Source organism: Arachis ipaensis, chromosome B10 (genome assembly GCF_000816755.2).
Source record: "Arachis ipaensis cultivar K30076 chromosome B10, Araip1.1, whole genome shotgun sequence".
Lineage (NCBI taxonomy): Eukaryota > Viridiplantae > Streptophyta > Magnoliopsida > Fabales > Fabaceae > Arachis > Arachis ipaensis.
In genome coordinates, this window is record NC_029794.2 from 13,559,112 (window position 1) to 13,574,497 (window position 15,386).

At 36.5% G+C, this 15,386-nt stretch overlaps 1 protein-coding gene and 1 long non-coding RNA gene across 2 annotated transcripts in view; both read left to right on the plus strand.

Moving 5' to 3' along the window:
* Nucleotides 1-3,024, plus strand: part of LOC107620167 (ankyrin-1-like) — a 5,652-nt gene extending 2,628 nt beyond the window's left edge. Inside the window, exons 3-4 of the mRNA XM_016322375.2 lie at nucleotides 316-453; nucleotides 1,410-3,024. Coding sequence (XP_016177861.1) covers nucleotides 316-453; nucleotides 1,410-2,951 — 1,680 coding nt within the window. The 3' untranslated portion in view covers nucleotides 2,952-3,024. The remainder of the gene's footprint in view (nucleotides 1-315; nucleotides 454-1,409) is intronic.
* LOC107621713 lies at nucleotides 4,247-7,334 on the plus strand. Its single transcript, XR_001615901.2, has 2 exons — nucleotides 4,247-4,858; nucleotides 6,429-7,334. It is a non-coding gene; the product is annotated as an uncharacterized LOC107621713 (long non-coding RNA).

Below are 15,386 nucleotides of genomic sequence, written 5' to 3' on the forward strand. Positions count from 1 at the left end.
GAAATAAATAGAATTCATAGTTTAATTTATAGTTAAAATTTATATATAATTATTTTCATATAAAATTGTTAATTAAAAATTATTAGTTAATAATTTATTTAAATATGTCAAATTATTTTATGATTTTTAACTAGTAACTCCACGTAAGGAGAAGTACACGGAAGTCTTCACCTTAATCTAATGATAACTCTCTAAATACATACTAAACTTCTTAAGTGTAAAAAAAGCATTTTCGTCTTTTTATTATATGGTGAAAGTGAACAACGTTTGATTATTTATCCATAACAAAAATAATGACATTTTTCCGCATTGCAGCATGGAGTGGATGTGAATGCAATTGATAGGACATTGCTGCAATCTTCGAAGCCATTTCTCCACGCCAATGTTGATTGCAATGCTTTGTTCGCTGCTGTTGTTAGCAGGCAGATTGATGTTGTCAGATTATTGTTGCAGGTATCCTTCGGTTTCACTTTAGGTTACCAGTTGAATTAGTTCTTGAAAATTGAGACATTGTTTAAATTTATTTTTAAAAGATTTTATCAATTAAATTAATCTTTCGCTCAACAATTGATGATGTGGAATGTTAATTAATAGCATACTTAACATATTTAATTAGACGTTGACTAAATATGATTTAAAAATCTATCAATTTAATCGTTAGATTATATTGAGAATATGGTTTATGTAATTAGAGAAAAGAACTAAATATATTTTCATAAATATATTTGGTTAATATTCAATTAGACATATCAACTATCAAGTATCATGTATGTTGTGAATTAAATATTTCACAACATCATTCAAAAATTATTACTGGAGTGATTGAAGAACAAATATAATTAATTTTTAATTTTTGATGGATCAATTTAATTAAGAAAATCTTCCAAAAATAAATTTAAAAAATACCTTATCTTTCAAGAACCAATTTAACTATTAATCTTTTCCTGATTGTATTAGTATGAATACTAACATTATTACATGCGAAAAATGTGCAACCGATTAATCAACTGAAGATTTTAGATAATACTATTATGGGAGTTTTTTAAGATGCCTACAGTCTTAACATCTCAGCTACTTATGATATTTAATTAAATGCAAGTCTAAAACGATAAGGTCTTACAAAAATATCATATGAAAAAGATCCATCCTCCACAAATGTGTATCTCTAAGTTCTTGAAGCAATCATAGTTACTGCACACACAGTAATGATCCTCAGTTAGCACACTTAGGACAAAAGAAAATTGCTATGATACTGAAGTAACTCCAATTATTATATAACTTACTGATTTTTAACGATATGTTTTGGCCGATTGTTAGTTAAAAAAAGTTAGTTCCTAGTAAAACTGTTCTATATTGAATGCAAATTATTTAGAAGGTTACTTATTCAAGATCTATAACTATGGAAACAGGTTGGTGTAAAGCTTGATATGAAGGTGAAACTAGGGGCATGGTCATGGGAAACAGAAACAGGGGAAGAATTTCGAGTTGGTGTTGGTCTAGCCGAAGCATACCCTATAACATGGTGTGCTGTGGAATATTTTGAATCCACTGGTTCTATATTGCAGATGCTTCTTAGCCATATTTCCCCAAATACATTGCACATTGGAAGAACCCTCTTGCACCATGCCATTATCTGCAACAATGAGAAAGCTCTTAACATACTTCTAAAGAATGGCGCGAATGTTGAAGCGCCGGTGCAAACGGATGTGCACCCAATTCACATGGCTGCAAGGCTTGGATCATGCAGCATTCTTCAATGCTTGATTAAAGGTGGGTGTGACTTGGATTCAAGAACAAAATCTGGTGACACTGCAGTAATGATTTGTGTAAGGTATAAGCATGAGAAGTGCCTTAAAGTGTTAGCATCATCAGGTGCTGATTTGGGTTTGGTGAATTCATCTGGTCATTGTTTAGCTTCCATAGCGAATTCTGTTCAATGGAGTAATGTGTTCCAGAGAGTAATCCTTGATGTGATTAGATCAGGAAAGGTTGTTAAATCAAGCAATGCTTCGAGATTTTCTGCTTTGTTGTTTGCGACTCGCGCGAATGACATAGAGGGTGTTAAGAAACTTATTGAGAATGGCAACATTGATATGAATGAGCAAAATGAAAATGGTTTCTCGGCCGCGATGATCGCGGCTGCTATGGGTAATGTTGAGGCTTTTAGGCTTCTTCTTTTCGCCGGCGCCGACATACTTGAGCTTAAAAACAAGTATGGTTTGACAGCACTTAACCTCATAGATGTTAGCCAAAATGGTGAAGCATTTCAAAAGGTGATGCTTGAATTCGCGGTTAAAAGAGGGTGTGAAATTGAAGGTTCTAACGAAGTGAATCCTTTACACAGGGCAGCAAGATATGGAGCCATAGACATTGTTCAAAAGCTGTTAAAAGAAGGGAATTATGATGTGAATTCGTTTGATTCACAAGGATACACCCCATTGATGCTAGCGGCTAAAGCTTGCCGCGGCGACATGTGTAAGCTTTTGATCTCATTTGGAGCCAAATGTGAAGTTGAGAATGAGAGGCATGAGACAGCACTTTCACTAGCAAGAGAAAATGGAAATGGAAATGAAGCAGAGTTTTTGATATTAGATGAGGTAGCTAGAAGGTTAGTGTTGTGTGGTGGTAGAGTTAAGAAACACACAAAGTGTGGTAAAGGATCACCGCATAGCAAACAACTCAGGATGGTTAAGGTTGCTGGGATTTTAAGGTGGGGAAAAGCAAGTAAAAGGAATGTGGTTTGTGAAAATGCTAAGGTTGGAGCAAGTGAGAGATTTAGGTGGAATAGAAGGAAGAAGTTTGATGTTGATGAAGCAGGAATTTTTCATGTGGTTACTACAAAGAATAAGGAAGTGCATTTTGTATGTGAGGGTGGGGTGCAAATGGCTGAGTTGTGGGTTAGAGGTATTAGATTGGTTACAAGAGAAGCCTTTTTTGGTAATACTACTTAAAAATTCATGGACAATATTTAGCGGAATTAATATTTGTATTAATTGATACAGAGTTATAAATTTAAATACTAGTTTTGTCTATTTTTTCAAATGATTGATATTTTTTTTCAATAATCCTATCACTAAAAATAGTTTGAATTAAATTATAAAAAAACTATCTTTCATTATTATAATTATTNGACGCATAATAAATTGAATTGTAATCATTTTACTTATTATTAACAGGGTTTGTCAATGGTTGAGTGGAAAGTTATACAAAAATAAAAAAGCCAAGGGGATATGGTTGTTAGTGGTATTGAATTGGCAAATCTAACTCTTTTACTTAAATGGTTGTGGCATTTCAAAAAGTAGGACTACCCATTATGAAAAAGGGTGGTTAGTTCTTGCAATTAGTAGTGGAGGATATTGGAGGATGGAGCGAGAATCAAATTTTGGCAGAGTATATGGGTTAAGGATAAAATTATAGTAGACTATTTATACTTAAGTATATAGATAACCCCCTAATGAGTCAGAGTCTTAGACTCTTAGTGTGATTTGGACAAAGAAGCCATATTAGATGAAAGTTCAAATTATACTTCATTGTAGCCCAACTAAATGAGCAAAATGGATTATAGGGCCCACAAAGTTAATGGGTTACGTCGTGAATGTGATTTTTATATTGATAGGAATAGGATGAAAATATATATACTAATTCAGAATAAATTATTTCTTAAATTAATTTGAATCGAAATGAATTGAGTTAAAATTTTAAATATTGTGTTCGGAATCTTTTATTTAATAAAATTGATTTACAAATCAATATTTATATTCGGAATGTACTTCATTAAGAATTTTTAATTGAATTGATTATTTTATTTTTTTTATACTTTAGTTACAACATAATCTTTCACTATTTTTTAACGAGAAAGTTTAGAAATCAGTATTTTTATTAAATTTTAGCCAGCACTTAACTAATCAAAGAAAAATGAGTAATTTCACATCATTAGATGTAATTTCATACCATTAAAAACACTAATAATAATTAATTAATGACTACAAATAACAAAATCTATTGGCTCTCTAGCACTCTTGTTTTCTAATACCACTAGTGGTTGGATATTGCCACTGGTCGTCAAATCGTTGCACTGCCGCATCTCCACCACCTATTCTCTTTTTGAAATTCTTCTCTTTTATATTAATATCTAAAAAATAAATATGACTTTTGTATTCTTGACACACCAAATCGTGTTCGTTCAAATCAAATCATCTAAATAGTGAAGGATTAAATTAGTTCTTATTTTGTATGTATTTCAAAGAAAAAATTTAATTTGGAGAACAAATCAATTCCAATTCAATTTTACTACGTTACCAATAAATGTCTTGTCAACTCCTGCTAATTTTCATTGGGTTGGACCCCAAAACCCATTTCATTCAAAAAGCCACATTCCCAATTAACCTAGGTTAATCATAATATCTTTTATTTACTATTGTAAACCTAATTTACTCACTCCTTTACCGTGCAGCCACATCCCCCAACCGCCCCCTTCCAGCGCCGTACAACCCATCTGCCGTGCAGTCTTCGATGGTTGCCACCGTCAACGGTAGTCAACGCCGCCGGAACGCCACACAACGACCCTCGTGAGTTGCTCCACGCAGTCGCCCAAGTGCCGCCGCTTCTTCTACATGTCATCGTCGGCCCCCATCTGAAGACGCATCCATCCGTCTGGCGTACCACCCGACGGCGCCTCCTATTGCTCTGCCTCAACACACGGCGCGGCTGAAGTCTTCCTGCGTCGTCGAGTAACAAGCAAGCGCCTCTACTATTTGACCTATGCATCCCCAGCCAGCGCCGCTTCCTGCCTTGTGTCTGAGCCCCCTCACACAACGTGTCTTTCTTTTAGCACCGGGCACCGGCGCTGCAATAAGAGGTTAGTGGTACTTCACAGTTTTCATAAACATAGCTTGTTCCGGGTTTGATTTATGAGCATGTCATAGGGTTTGACATTCATACAACATAGTTCCTTGAATTTGTGGATTCTTTTAGAAAAATGGAGAATAAATTAGTATGTGTTTATATGTCTGGGTTGAATTTAATTTTGAATGTGATCAATGTATAATTGGGTTTTGAAAATATCTGGTAGCTATCACTGTAAATTAGGAGTGATGTTTTGTACTACTGAGTTAAAAGAAAAAGGAAAAGGGAAAGTATTAGTTGTAATCGCAGCAATTGAACATTACTTCATATGTGTGTTTAGAGTGATGTTTTGTGATGATTTATACTGCTGATTAAAAGTTAATTTTCATGGACCGCTCCTTGGTTCAACTAATATGTTGGTTGTCATTGATTAGTCTTTGTTTTGTTACGTTAGTTGTTCGATGATGTGAATATGGTTAATGGATGTTGTTTTTGAATGACTACATGTGGAAAACCAATTAATCCTTTGACCTTTGATTGTGTTGATTAACCAAAAATAAGTAGTTGGATGTTGAAACTTTTTATTGGTGAGTTGTTATTTGGTTTATGGTCTAGCGAGCAACAGGTGCAATTGTGTAAATTCTACATAAAATTGGTGTGTCTTATGATCAAATTTACTTTTTATGCGCCATTCCATATTTCAAATTAGTTGTGGGTTATGAAAAATTGAATGTATTTTGTTGATTTTGCCTAAAATGAGATTCGAAGCTGCTATGTTGCCTGCTGTCTATGCCTATATTGTCGTTGTTTTGATAAGTCATAATCATCTCATTAAAACATGTTTCAGAACCACCTTAACTACATTATAGTATCCATCGTAACCCTTTTGCTTATTAAGATAGATTCTATTACTAAACATATATACATATAGGTGGTTTCTAGTAAAAAAACACTCCTTTTTGTCTTTGAATAGTAATAAATACCACTATCTCAGTTTTGTTTTATTATCTTTAGATTTTGGTACCATTGCTACTATCTGGTGTTGTGTTTTAGAGTAGTTCTCCTTTATCTGAACTCTAATAATATAGTTTTCATGGTTGTAATTCTAATTCTGGTCATATTAATGTGCACACCTATATGTTAATTGTGTCTTTAGCGTTATAATAATTCTTTGATCACTAGATGTTGTTATTGAATTACTTTATGTCTCCTTTTTGTTGTTCTTGTGACTTAGTTAATCTAGAAAACACAAACAGTGAAACTTGGTTTTCTTTGGTGGCTGAATGTATTTTGGTTTATAATGTTGCGCTTAACTGGTTGCAATGCGTTAAATTCTCTTAAAATAGGTGTGTCTTCTGACCAAAGTAAATTTTTATGAACCGTCCCACGGTTGAAATTAAATGTATAGTTATCCCAAACTGAATTTATTTAGTTTATTTCAGTGTTCTTTATTCTCCATTTCATTAATAGAGGTTGATGTATAATGATTTTATTTTTTCCTATTCTTGTACCACTGGCTTTGTTGAGTTTGGGGGAATAAAAGACAACTTCATACCTGAAATTAATTTTTGGTCTTTTGCCAGAAATCAACTTCAAGACATGGAAAAGCCGGTACTATATCATTCAGAAATTTGTACTTTTATTCTAATTTATCAGTTTATTTGTTTCTAATGGCCGCGTCTTATGTTGATAGAAGTTATCGTATGCTAGCCTCATCGTTGTCCTGAATCACATACTTGGCATGCATGGTCAGTTTTCTATACTCGTGGTAATTGACAGCTTGCTTAGCAGAGCATGGGTGGGTATGCTTCAATTTTAATTTGGACACCATCCAATTATCCTTCTGCCTATCAAACATCACGTACATACTTGCTCTACATCTCGTGGTTGTTATTTTCTTTATCCGAGATGCTGCCTTCACTCGAAACTCCCGATAACATTCACGATTGCAATGTATCGATTGGTTAATGGGTATCCTTGATTCCTTTCTTGTCTTGTCAAAGTTGGTATTCCTAATCCTAATCACGAACCCAACTTTCTTTGCATAATTAGAATAAAACGCTTGTGCCCGCTACAATGAAACAAATTGCAATCCTACGTACGGGATTTTCTCCTACAAATCCATTCAAACAACACAAATTCAACACCGAACAAACTTAAATAATTAATTTCCAATAACTTGTTAGTATTGTATTAACAATAGAATAAATTTTGCACCTTATGAATCAATTCCGTAGCATCATCCTCTAACTCAATAAAGTCTACAAATTTTTCTTCCTAAAATTGAAAACAAAGAACATATCACAAAAAAAGATAACCATCCACTATTCAACACTCGTAAAAACTCTTCCAACATCCACTTATTCATTGATAACACTAATTAATAAACAAACAAAAGTACACTGATTTAAAACAAGACTATCCATGTTAATATCTAGAAAATAAAAATCTAATTAAAGTTGCAAACATCAAAGTAACATGGTGAACAACACTTATTCATTGATAACACTAATTAATAAACAAACAAAAGTACACTGATTTAAAACAACACTATCCATGTTAATATCTAGAGAATAAAAATCTAATTAAAGTTGCAAACATCAAAGCAACATGGTGAACAAAAAGAATTAAAAAAACACATCATATGTCGAAATCGTAGCATCATGCTAGCATAAAAGAAAGAAAGAATATCCACAGCAATTCTAATTAAATGAACAAAATCACAATCCTTCCAACAAAGAGTATCACTATCAAAACTCCAAAAATAAAATAAAAAACACGTTGCAAAGACACATGACCAATTATACTACTATACACAATTTAACTTGTCTACACGTTGAGTGTCATCTTCACTCAGAGACGGGATATTGACATCAATGTAATTAGAATGATCACTCACATCATATGAAGTGCCATACGATCCTTCTTCACAAATTGATGGATCCATCAATGCAATGTGGTCCAATTGCCTTCAACGGGGACACCTACACCTTTCTCCTACGGAATTGTAACACTATTTGTCAATGAGAGGGGCTGTTCACATTGCCGGCAGTATGTGAGGGCTGTTCACCTTGCTCATATGGAGGTGGAAGGCTATGGCTCAATGGAAGTGGAACGCTATGGCTAATGTGCATTGGTGCACGAATTGTAAATCACACTTTTCACAACTCATACCACCAACCAGCAAGTGTACTGGGTTGTCCAAGTAATACCTTACGTGAGTAAGGGTCGATCCCACGGAGATTGTCGGCTTGAAGCAAGCTATGGTTATTTTGTAATTCTTAGTCAGGAGATCAATAATAAGAGTGATTATATTTATGAAGAGTAAAAAGCATAAATTAAATAGTACTTGTATGCAGTAATGGAGAACAGATTGAGGTTTTAGAGATGCTCTGCCTTCTGAATCTCTGCTTTCCTACTGTCTTCTTCTTCACGCACGTAAGTCTCCTTCCATGGAAAGCTGTATGTTGGTGGATCACCGTTGTTAATGGCTACCATCCATCCTCTCAGTGAAAATGGTCCAAATGCGTTGTCACCGCACGGCTAATCATCTGTCGGTTCTCACTCATGTTGGAATAGAATCCGTTGATTCTTTTGCGTCTGTCACTACGCCCAACACTCGTGAGTTTGAAACTCTTCACAGTTATCCCTTCCCTGATCCTACTCGGAATATCACAAACAAGGTTTAGACTTTCCGGATCTCAGGAATAGCTGCCAATAATTCTAGCCTATACCACGAAGACTCTGATCATGAACTAAGAGGCTGAGAGATACACACTCAATCTAAGGTAGAACGGAAGTGGTTGTCAGGCACGCGTTCATAGGTTGAGAATGATGATGAGTGTCATGGATAATCACATTCATCATGGTTAAGTACGAGTGAATATCTTAGAATAGAAACAAGCGTGTTTGAATAGAAAACAGAAGTAATTGCATTAATTCATCGAGACACAGCAGAGCTCCTCACCCCCAATCATGGAGTTTAGAGACTCATGCCGTAGAGATACAATGTAAAACGTGAAAATGTCATGAGGTACATAATAAATCTGTAAAAGTTGTTTAAATACTAAACTAGTAACCTAGGTTTACAGAAAATGAGTAAACTACGATAGATAGTGCAAAAATCCACTTTCGGGGTCCACTTGGTGTGTGCTGGGGCTGAGACTTGAGCTTTACACGTGCCTAGGCTATTTTTGGAGTTAAACGCTAGGTTGTAGCCTGTTTTGGGCGTTTAACTCCAACTTGTAACCTGTTTCTGGCGTTTAACGCCAGAATGTAACATGGAACTAGCATTGAACGCCAGTTTACGTCTTTTATCTTTGAGCAAAGTATGGACTATTATATATTGCTGAAAAGCCCTGGATGTCTACTTTCCAACGCAATTAAGAGCGTGCCATTTGGGTTTGTGTAGCTCTAGAAAATCCATTTTGAGTGCAGGGAAGTCAGAATCCAACAGCATCTGCAGTCCTTTTTCAGCCTCTGAATCAGATTTTTCTCAAGTCCCTCAATTTCAGCCAAAAATTACCTGAAATCATAGAAAAACACACAAACTCATAGTAAAGTCCAAAAATGTGATTTTTATTTAAAAACTAATAAAAATATACTAAAAACTAATTAAATCACACTAAAAACTATGTAAAAACAATGCCAAAAAGTGTATAAATTATCTGCTCATCACAACACCAAACTTAAATTGTTGCTTGTCCCCAAGCAACTGAAAATCAAATAGGATGAAAAGAAGAGAATACACTATAAATTTCAAAATATCAATGAAACTTAGCTCCAATCAGATGAGCGGGACTAGTAGCTTTTTACCTCTGAACAGTTTTGGCATCTCACTTTATCCCTTGAACTTTAGAATGATTGACATCTATAGGAACTCAGAATTCAGATAGTGTTATTGATTCTCCTAGTTCAGTATGTTGATTCTTGAACACAACTACTTTATGAGTCTTGGCCGTGGCCCTAAGCACTTTGTTTTCCAGTATTACCACCGGATACATAAATGCCACAGACACATAATTGGGTGAACCTTTTCAGATTGTGACTCAGGTTTGCTAGAGTCCCCAATTAGAAGTGTCTAGGGTTCTTAAGCACACTCTGTTTTTGCTTTGGACCTCGACTTTAACCGCTCAGTCTCAAGTTTTCACTTGACACCTTCACGCCACAAGCACATGGTTAGGGACAGCTTGGTTTAGCCGCTTAGGCCAGGATTTTATTCCTTTAGGCCTTCCTATCCACTGATGCTCAAAGTCTTGGATCCTTTTTACCCTTGCCTTTTGGTTTAAAGAGCTTTTGGCTTTTTCTGCTTGCTTTTTCTTTTTCTTTTTCTTTTTTTCTTTTTTTCCCCATTTTTCTTTTCTTTTCTTTTTTTTTTTGGCAAGCTTTTGTATTCACTGCTTTTTCTTGCTTCAAGAATCAACTTTATGATTTTTCAGATTATCAATAACATTTCTCTTTTTCATCATTCTTTCAAGAGCCAACAATTTTAACATTCATAAACAACAAATTTCAAAAGACATATGCATTGTTCAAGCATTCATTCAGAGAGCAAAAAGTATTGTCACCACATCAAAATAATTAAACTAATTTCAAGGATGAATTTGAAATCATGTACTTCTTGTTCTTTTGTAATTAAAATATTTTTCATTTAATAAAGGTGATGGATTCATAGGACATTCATAACTTTAAGGCATAGACTCTAATCTTTATTTATTATTTAATAGAAATAATATAAAATAGGCATAAAAAGCAGACAATTAGTAATAAAAGAAAGGAAATTAAGGACATAAAGACAAATGACTCTAATTCTAATACTCATGTACTTTTAAAATGGATAAAAGGTTATCACAGAATTAGGACTCAACAACCTTTATTTTGGGAGGTAGATGCCTCTTTAGTCTGTGGGGTGCTTGGTCCTTCAAGAGATAGCTTCTGGTGCTTTAGTTCCTTCAGTTCACGCCCTTGCTCTTCTTGTTCCCTAAGCAGTTTGCAGAGCATGCTGTTTTGATTTTGCTGTTCTTCCTTCAGTTGATCCATAGCTTCTTGTAACTTGGTGATAGATGCTTCTAGGCGCCCCCAATATTCAAATTGAGGAATTTTCGGGAGGAACTCCTGTGCTCTCCTCTTGATGGGGTCGTCCTGCACTTGTCCTTCCATTGACTTTTTGGTGATTGGTTGCTCAACTGAGATATACTCATCTACTCCCATTTTTACCCCAGCATCTTTACATAGCAGAAAGATTAAGCTTGGATAAGCCAATTTGGCATCTTTGGAGTTCTTGTTTGCAATTGTGTAGAGCTCACAAGAAATCAGCTGATGAACTTCCACTTCTTTTTCCAACATAATTCAATGAATCATCACTGTTCTTTTGATGGTGACTTCAGAGCGGTTGCTAGTGGGCAGTATAGAACGCCCAATGAAGTCCAGCCAGCCTCTGGCGACTGGTTTGAGATCTCCTCTCTTGAGTTGGTTTGGGACACCCTTTGTGTTGGTTGTGTATTTGGCTCCAGGGAGGCATATGTCCTCTAGAATTTTGTCTAAGCTCTTATTGGGTCTCATCATTCTCCTATTAAAGGAGTCCGGGTCATCTTGCAGTTGAGGCAGCTTGAAGATCTCCCTTATTTTGTCAGGGTGGGTGTGAACAATCTTCCCTCTGACCAGAGTTCGATAGTCATAGAATGCGGTTCCAGCTATTCTCTGTCTGTCTGCCTGCCACAGATTAGAGTAGAATTTCTGAACCATGTTTCTTCCCACCTTTGTCTCAAGATTAGCTAGGATTTCCCAGCTCCTGTTTCGGATATTCGTCTTCTTTCAAATCGAATTTAACTTCTGGGATCACTGACCTTAGACCCATTATTTTGTAGTAATGGTCTGAATGTTCTTTGGTTAAGAACTTTCCTTGATTCCAAAGTGGTTTTGGAATATTCTCTTTCTTGCGTCTTGAGGTGGTTTGTTTTCCCTTAAGAGCCATGATCTTGGTGGGTATTGGCTTAGTGATCATGGATAAACACACCAAACTTAGAGGTTTGCTTGTCCTCAAGCAAAAGAAAGGAAAGGAGAGGGATATAGGGAGAGCCAAGTTCGAATTATGGAGGAGAGGAGGGAGGCCGAACGAGGATTTAAAGGGAAGGGGGGTGGGTTTTCGAAAATTTTTGAAAAAGATATGATAGAAATAGATGTAATTTAAAATTGAAAAGATACGAAAGATATTTGAAAAAGATAGATTTGTTTTTAAAAATATTGTGAAGATTTGAAAAAGATATTGATGAGTTTGAAAAAATTTTGAAAAAGATAGATTTGTTTTGAAAAATATTTGAGAAGAGGTTGAAAAAGAATTGAGAAAGATGTAATTTTAGGATTAAGATATTTTTAATATTTTTGGAAAAGAGTTTTAAAAAAAAAAGAAAGTATGGGAACATGTTTATGCAAGAAAATATGGATGGAAATATGAAAATTTGAAAAAAATCAAGTTGGGAACAAAAACTTCCTCCCCTCCACAATCCTGGTGTTAAACGCCCAACTGCTGCTTGTTTTGGGCGTTTAACGCCCATCTGTAGCTTCTTTTGGGCGTTTAACGCCCAATTGTACCTCTTACTGGCGTTTTCTTGCCATTGAGCTCCTTTTTCCTGTTTTGTACTCTGAATCCTTCTGTAACCCTGTGAACTTATGCAATTGATACTTTACCTTGAAGATTATTTATATTAAACTCGTATAATTATTATTTAAATAAAAATAGGTTTTGCTAATGGCTGGGTTGCCTCCCAGCAAGCGCTTCTTTATTGTCTTTAGCTGGACCTTGCTGAGCTTTTAATCTAGCCTCAACCTTAAGCACTCTTGCTCAACATTGTCTTCAAGATAATGCTTGATTCTATGTCCATTAACAATGAACTTCTTATTAGAATCAATGTCTTGAAGCTCCACATAGCCATATGGTGACACACTTGTAATCACATATGGTCCCCTCCACCGGGATTTCAGTTTCCCGGGGAATAGTCTGAGCCTAGAGTTAAACAACAGAATCTTCTGTCCTGGTTCAAAGACTCTAGAGAACAGGTTTCTGTCATGCCACCTTTTTGCTTTCTCCTTGTAAAGCTTGACATTTTCGAAAGCAATGAGTCTGAATTCCTCTAGCTCATTCAGCTGGAGCAATCTTTTTTCTCCAGCTAATTTGGCATCAAAGTTTAGGAATCTGGTTGCCCAGTAAGCCTTATGCTCCAATTCTACGGGCAGATGACAGGCCTTACATACACAAGCTGGTATGGAGAGGTCCTTATAGGAGTCTTGAATGCTGTTCTGTAAGCCCACAGAGCATCATCCAAGCTTCTCGCCCAATCCTTTCTACGGGTACTTACAGTTCGTTCCAGGATTCTTTTTAGTTCTCTATTAGAGACTTCAGCTTGCCTATTTGTCTGTGGATGATATGGAGTTACCACCTTGTGGCTAATGCCATACCAGACCATAGCAGAGTAAAGCTGTTTGTTGCAGAAGTGAGTGCCCCCATCACTGATTAGTACTCTAGGGACACCAAACCTGCTGAAGATATGTTTCTGGAGGAACTTCAGCACTGTCTTAGTATCATTAGTGGGTGTGGCAACGGCCTCTACCCATTTGGATACATAGTCGACTGCCACCAGAATATAAGTGTTTGAGTATGATGGTGGGAAAGGCCCCATGAAGTCAATACCTGTTCACACCCTGGGTCGAGCTATCCGATCCGGGATGTTCAGTAACAAAGCGACCGACCTCTTCAGGTCAGGCTATCCGACCTCTACTCAAAGAGCTCGGCCTAATCGACAGGAAAGCCCAAAAAGGGGCCCAACTTGAGGAATACGACCCAAATCCAAAGGCATCCCAAGCCTACAGAGAGAAGGGCGGTTCCCTTGAAGATAAGCTGACCTCACTCAAAGATAAGATAAGATAAGATAAAATAACTAACTTATCTTATCTAAGAAGGTCACTCCACACTATTATAAATACACTGGAGCACCCAGGTATAACTCATACTCTGATTCTACTAAAAACCTGCTTAATACCCTTGCTAACTTAAGCATCGGAGTCCCTTGAAGGTACCACCACCCTCCGGTGACGAAGGATCAGCAGCGCATCCAGTCCAATAAGTCGGACACAACAACTCCAGCCGTCACCCACCAGTCGGATACGTCATCTCCGACCAGCACAGAAGATCTCATCCGAGATCGACCTACAGTTTCAGGTAACCCTCGGAACAATACCCCATACATCAAACAACTCAATCTCCAAGATTCCTTGTTGAGGCATGGCATAACCATGAGGCAGATTACCAGCTCTCTGGCAACTGTCACAGTTACGTACAAACTCTCGGGAATCTTTATAGATGGTAGGCCAGTAGAAGCCACATTGGAGGACCTTGGTGGCTGTTCGCTCACCTCCGAAATGGCCTCCATATTATGACCCATGGCAATACCCTAAGATCTCCTGTGCTTCTTCTCTAGGCACACACCTACGGATTATTCCGTCTGCACATCTCTTAAAGAGATAGGGTTCATCCCACAAGTAGTACTTTGCATCAGTAATTAATTTTTTCTTTTGTTGCCTGCTGTACTCCTTGGGTATGAATCTTGCAGCTTTATAGTTTGCAATGTCTGCAAACCATGGTGTTTCCTGAATGGCAAACAATTGCTCATCCAGAAAGGTTTCAGAGATCTCAATAGAGGGAATGGACGCCCCTTCTACTGGTTCTATCCGGGATAGATGATCAGCCACTTGGTTTTTTGTCCCTTTTCTGTCTTTTATTTCTATATCAAACTCTTGCAGAAGCAACACCCATCTTATGAGCCTGGGTTTTGAATCCTACTTTGTAAGTAGATATTTAAGAGCAGCATGGTCAGTGTACACAATCACCTTTGATCCTACTAAGTATGATCTAAACTTGTCAATGGCATAAACCACTGTAAGCAATTCTTTTTCTGTGGTTGTGTAATTTTTCTGGGCATCATTTAAAACACGGCTAGCATAATAAATGACATGCAAAAGCTTGTCATGCCTCTGCCCCAATACTGCACCAATGGCATGGTCACTGGCATCACACATTAGTTCGAATGGTAATGTCCAGTCTGGTGCAGAAATAACTGGTGCTGTGACCAGCTTAGCTTTCAGAGTTTCAAACGCCTGCAGACACTCTGTGTCAAACATAAATGGCATGTCAGCAGCTAGCAGGTTGCTCAGAGGTTTTGCAATTTTTGAAAAATCCTTTATAAACCTCCTATAGAATCCTGCATGCCCTAGAAAGCTTCTGATTGCCTTAACATTGACAGGTGGTGGTAATTTTTTAATTACTTCAACTTTAGCTTGATCCACCTCTATTCCCTTGTTTGAAATTTTATATCCAAGGATAATCCCTTCAGTCACCATAATAACGTATGATCGTTCGGAGGAGTGATGGATGATATCTTACATTTTTATGGCGTCAACTTGGATCAAAATTTTGAAGACTTAAAGGGTTATTCCCTCGCTTTTGTAATCTAGAGGAATTAGGAGATGTCATATATATATATATATAT